The 4912-nt window shown below is 40.5% G+C and overlaps 1 protein-coding gene across 1 annotated transcript; it reads left to right on the plus strand.

Moving 5' to 3' along the window:
- Positions 1-793: 793 nt before the first annotated feature.
- Positions 794-4912, plus strand: LOC120023180 (fibroblast growth factor 8b-like). Its single transcript, XM_038967206.1, has 5 exons — positions 794-825; positions 954-990; positions 1706-1895; positions 4149-4255; positions 4619-4912. Exons 1-5 carry the CDS (start codon positions 794-796, stop codon positions 4910-4912), a joined length of 660 nt encoding a protein of 219 aa, XP_038823134.1.

Here is a 4912-nt window from a genome sequence, read left to right on the forward strand (position 1 = left end):
AGGCTCCGCCTGCTCTCTGCAAGGATATTGCCTTTCTCGCAAGTGAAAGTATTTAAATGTTGAGGGCAGGAGCCGCTGTATTCTGAAGTAAACCGGACCACAAGAAACACACGTGTGGGAAGTTGACATTGGAGCCGCGCTATATCGACCATCTAACAGCGTTTCTTTGAGAGGCAAACATCACCAGTGGCTACAAATACATAGAACTATACATTTTGCTACCATTTTTAATTCATATCTATGCAAGATTCCATTTTTTTTAATTATTGAATGGACATGCATCTCCTCACTGTCGCGCGTAAAATATGCATACAAATAGGTTAATCTACATGCGCGTAATAATTCCATCCCACCAGTGCATACGGATGTATTACAATTCCACGAAAGCAACCGGGATATACATTATCTCTACTAAGCAACATCAAAGAAGACCTTGAATTCTTCAGAGGAGGGATGATTGACACGAGAGGGAATTGACCGACTTGTGGAATAACGGTGGTCGCTTGATCAGTGCGATCTCTGGATTTGTAATTCTGGATGACCACATGAACGTCTTTAAATAGTCCCGGGACGTTTTATTGTGAATGAGTGAATGTGAATCCTACCTGGAACATTGGACCGAACCTTCAGTTGTTTCTGGATCTCCATCGTCGGGCTATCAATTTATAAGCTGTAACAGAAGGGAGATAAAATCCAAGCTGAAATTCCCGATGGGAAGGACTGTTATTTCCCAGAGAACTTATGTGGAATTGGAATAGTGGAATTCATGAAGAAATATTTGACTTATTTCAATATGAGGCTTAGAACATCGAGATTAGGCTACCTGTGAGTTATTATACTACTGAACTGTTCATATTTAAGGAATTGGCTATATAGGCCTATACAGTTACGTGACATATTTGGAAATGTATATCAAACATAAATATTATTATTTGTTCTTTTTTATGTTTCAGGTTACTTCAGTTCTTAGCGCTGTGTTTTTACACACAGGTACGAACTTGCATGCATTTTTATGAAGTTTGCAGAGCAATGGGCATATAATAACATTTCATAGTCCCTTAAAAATATTTCAGTCCATCAATGCAACTAATTATACCCATTTACAAGCGTTTTTATTCTTATTGATATTAATCCAATTCGTTTGCATATCTGCAGTAAATGTGTAATAACAATGAAAACATTTTATTACAAGCCCTAAGCAGTTGGCAACAAGTCAAACATCTTGAAAAGACGTAAACGCGAGCCTAAAAGGTAATTGTTAAAACATATGGGGATGGCGTATGGCTGAATTGAAAAATAATCGTTAAGGGATATAGCTAAGGGAGATGAGGGTGAAAGATCATTCGTGGTAAAACAACCTATCATAGGCATGTCATCTCGAGTGAGGACAGCGGACTCGCTGCGTGCATCTCCCCAAACACTCACCGTACAAGGGCACTTTTTCTCTTCTGAAAGCCATGTGCCCGCAATTCCCTTTGAAATGCCTATAGCCTAACTCCATATGAAAAGCATATGATTGGTGTTCATTGAAATATATAAATATGTTTTAGTTGGAAAATAACTTGATCTGGTTCTCATTCATTTAGACTGAACATCAATTAGCGTTCATTATCAGTTCAGCTATTCTCTCATTTATGCTTTTATTTGTATACTTAAATGTTTTTATTCATGCATTTTTATTGTATGTGTTTTTCTTGTTTGAAAGAACACAGTGCAGTCCCACTCCCCACCTCCTAATTTCAAGCACCATGTGAACGAGCAGTGCCGGTTGTCTGACCGGATGAGCCGCCGGTTGATTCGGACCTACCAGCTCTACAGCCGGACCAGCGGCAAACATGTCCAGGTTCTGGGCAATAAGAAAGTGAATGCCATGGGCGACGACGGAGCTGTGCACGGTAAGAAACGAATAAATCACGCCTAGCACGAAATGGGTGCCTTCAAGTAGGCCTAGGCATCTTCGTAATAATTGTAGGATATAACAGGCCTAGGCCTATTCCATATTTTGAAATGACTTAAATCTACTTATGGACACGTCAATTTACAAGTCATGTAGGCCTATTGGAGAAGAAAATTAGGTATATGATGAAAATGTTACCATTTAAAAAGCAAACAGTTCTATTTAGCATGAAGACGTTTAGGTTTGAGTAGGCGGCGGGAATGAGAAAATGCATTCGAAATGGATTCTATAGTATTGTTCTGGACTGGGATTCTCGGGAGAAACCCACTCATAATATCTGGTAAACACATCAGAACTTGTCTTACTTTCTACCTTCTTAACATTTACTGAGTAGCTTACCCTCTCAGAAGCGGTTGAAAGAAAGAAATCTGACTTGCAATTTTCATAACCTTGAGATGCTCTATTTTTTACCCAAAGTTATTTGAGGGGAATGTGTTTTTGTTTAATTCTGTCCCCCATTGGTCTTTGATGGACACATGTCAATGAATATTCAAATAGCGAAATATTTAAATGTTATAAATATACAGTAGCGCTCTCAAGTCCATCCTTCGAACAAAACATAAATTAATTCATATCTGCTTAAACATACCAAAAAAAAGTACGACATTTTTACATACGATTTAGTGGTTTAAAATATCAGTGACTGATTGACATTTGCCACGAGAATTACAAAAATGTGATCAATGTCATTGATAAAACAGAATTGTTTTAACTCACTTATCCAGAGTGGTGCTGAATGGCCCTTAGAAACAATGCATTGTTTTTGGAAGGGTTTGGGTCAACTGCATTTCTGCCAAGTGGAATAATTAGCACAGCATTTCTCAGGGCAACTTCAGCGCACTGTTTCATCCACATGAAGTTAACACGTTGTATTTCTCAACAGTGGTGGTCTAGACCTATTCATAGGCCTCCTGTGCACTATTTGAAAAAAAAAGTGCTATCTAGACCCTTAAAAGGTTATTCGGCTGTCCACATAGGAGAACCCTTTGAAGAACCATTTTTGGTTGCAGATTGAATCCTTTCGGGTTCCATGTAGAACCCTTTCTACAGAGGTTTCTAGATGGAACCCAACATGGTTCTACCTGGGAACAAAAGGGGTTATCCTATGGGGACAGATAAAGAACCCTTTTAGAAAAAAAAAATCTTAGAGTATAGCCTATGGACAAAGTGTACAATATAGACCGCTGTTTTGATTAAATCTATGCGAGGTTGGGAATTGTTTCTCCCCACAAGGAAATAATTGTCTGAAATTTAAAGGGAGCAAATTCCTGTCACCAACGTTTTTTTTTGTTGGTCTGTCTAGCCATCTTTCCACCACAACCATCCATTTCTCCCTATGCCTGCTGCCTGCTTTTTGGAGTGTCATTTAATGAGGAATTTTCATTGCTTTACAACTCAATGTATGACTCGGTTTATAAAGAGCGGTGAAGTCAGCATCTTCATTTTATCCCCTCTCTTCTCTCTCTGTTCTTCATCTCCATCTCCCTCTCCCTCAAACACACACACACACCTCGCCTTGGCTCGAGCATGCATGTCCAAAGTGGGTGTCACTCTTGTAGCAGGCCCAAATCTGACCACTGCTCGGTGCTTTTGTGGCTGTGTCGCTGACCGCTATGTTCTCTCACTCCCTCGTTCCTCCTTCCTCCCCATCATCTAAGTGGAGCGTAGCTCGGCATTTTATAGCGGTTCAATGACAATGGCTCAGTGCGAAGTCAAAGCCACTTGCTGCTATTCTAAAAGACTTTAGTGTTTTTTGCCAATGTTTCGATTTTAATTTATGTTTGAATGTTTTGCCATATACAATACTTTTCTCCCCGCTGCATGCAAGGTTGATGCCATGATAACGAGTAGTAGAACTCTGCTAAAGTCATTATAATATAATACATAACTTAAGGTTATTAGATCGAGGTTAAATGTAGTCCTCTGAACCAGTCATTGCAATAACTTCACACCCTTTCTGATGTCATCACGTCAATACTACTGGGCCGGCATAGTCTCACAGTCTTCAAGTTCAATTCAGCCTCAAATGATACCGCTATTGGATTATTTTTCACAAGGGTTTTAGCTCAAAGTTACAAATGCATGCATATCGTGTTCACAAAATAGAATAACCTCATAAGCTTGAGAACCATTGTGCATTGTATCTGAGCTGAATAAAGTTACGAATATGATGTGTTTTATGTTTTTCTAGCCAAACTTGTGGTGGAGACGGACACGTTTGGTAGTCGTATTCGGATCAAAGGGGCAAAGACTGGCTACTACATCTGCATGAACAAGACGGGGAAATTGATTGGCAAGGTAAATATTAGATTTATGTATTAATCCTTTATTTAGGGAAGTCACATTGAAATGTACATCTCTTTTCATGTGAGCCCTGGAGGTCGGTTGAGTTCAATAAGTTCTGTCATCATTTTGACTGTGACCATGAGTACAACGTTTCAGAGAAAAGTTATGTCTGCCCTGTGTAAGGCTCTTCACTTGAGTTATGACCAGAAAAGCCCTTGTAGGGAGTTGGACATGATTTGGGAAGAAACTTGAAGGATTGATAGGACATTTACTTGTCAAAACAATATTTTAACATCCTCAGAGACTGACTCCTTATTAACTCATTCTGTCATTCCGTCTCTCACCCTCACACCCACCCACCCCTCTCTCTAACAGCGGAAGGGTCGCGGCAAAGACTGCATCTTCACAGAGATCGTTCTGGAGAACAACTACACTGCTCTCCAGAATGCTAAATATGAGGGCTGGTACATGGCCTTCACACGTAAAGGAAGACCCCGCAAGGCCTCCAGGACCAAGCAACACCAGAGGGAGGCCCACTTCATGAAACGCCAGCCCAAGGGCCACCTCCTGGGTGACACCCAGCCCTTTGATGTCCTCCCCCTCCCTGTGGTCCCCTTCCACCCTCGGAGGACTAAACATACCCATCACCACAGCTCAGGGGCCCACTGA

This window comes from Salvelinus namaycush, chromosome 2 (assembly GCF_016432855.1).
Source record: "Salvelinus namaycush isolate Seneca chromosome 2, SaNama_1.0, whole genome shotgun sequence".
NCBI lineage: Eukaryota > Metazoa > Chordata > Actinopteri > Salmoniformes > Salmonidae > Salvelinus > Salvelinus namaycush.

Bases quoted from the DNA above. Each gene is read 5' to 3' on its own strand.
- LOC120023180 (XM_038967206.1), top strand. From the start codon at position 794: ATGAGGCTTAGAACATCGAGATTAGGCTACCT. The intron at 991-1,705 runs GTACGAACTTGC...CTTGTTTGAAAG, and splicing joins CGCTGTGTTTTTACACACAG to AACACAGTGCAGTCCCACTC. The intron at 4,256-4,618 runs GTAAATATTAGA...TCTCTCTAACAG, and splicing joins CGGGGAAATTGATTGGCAAG to CGGAAGGGTCGCGGCAAAGA.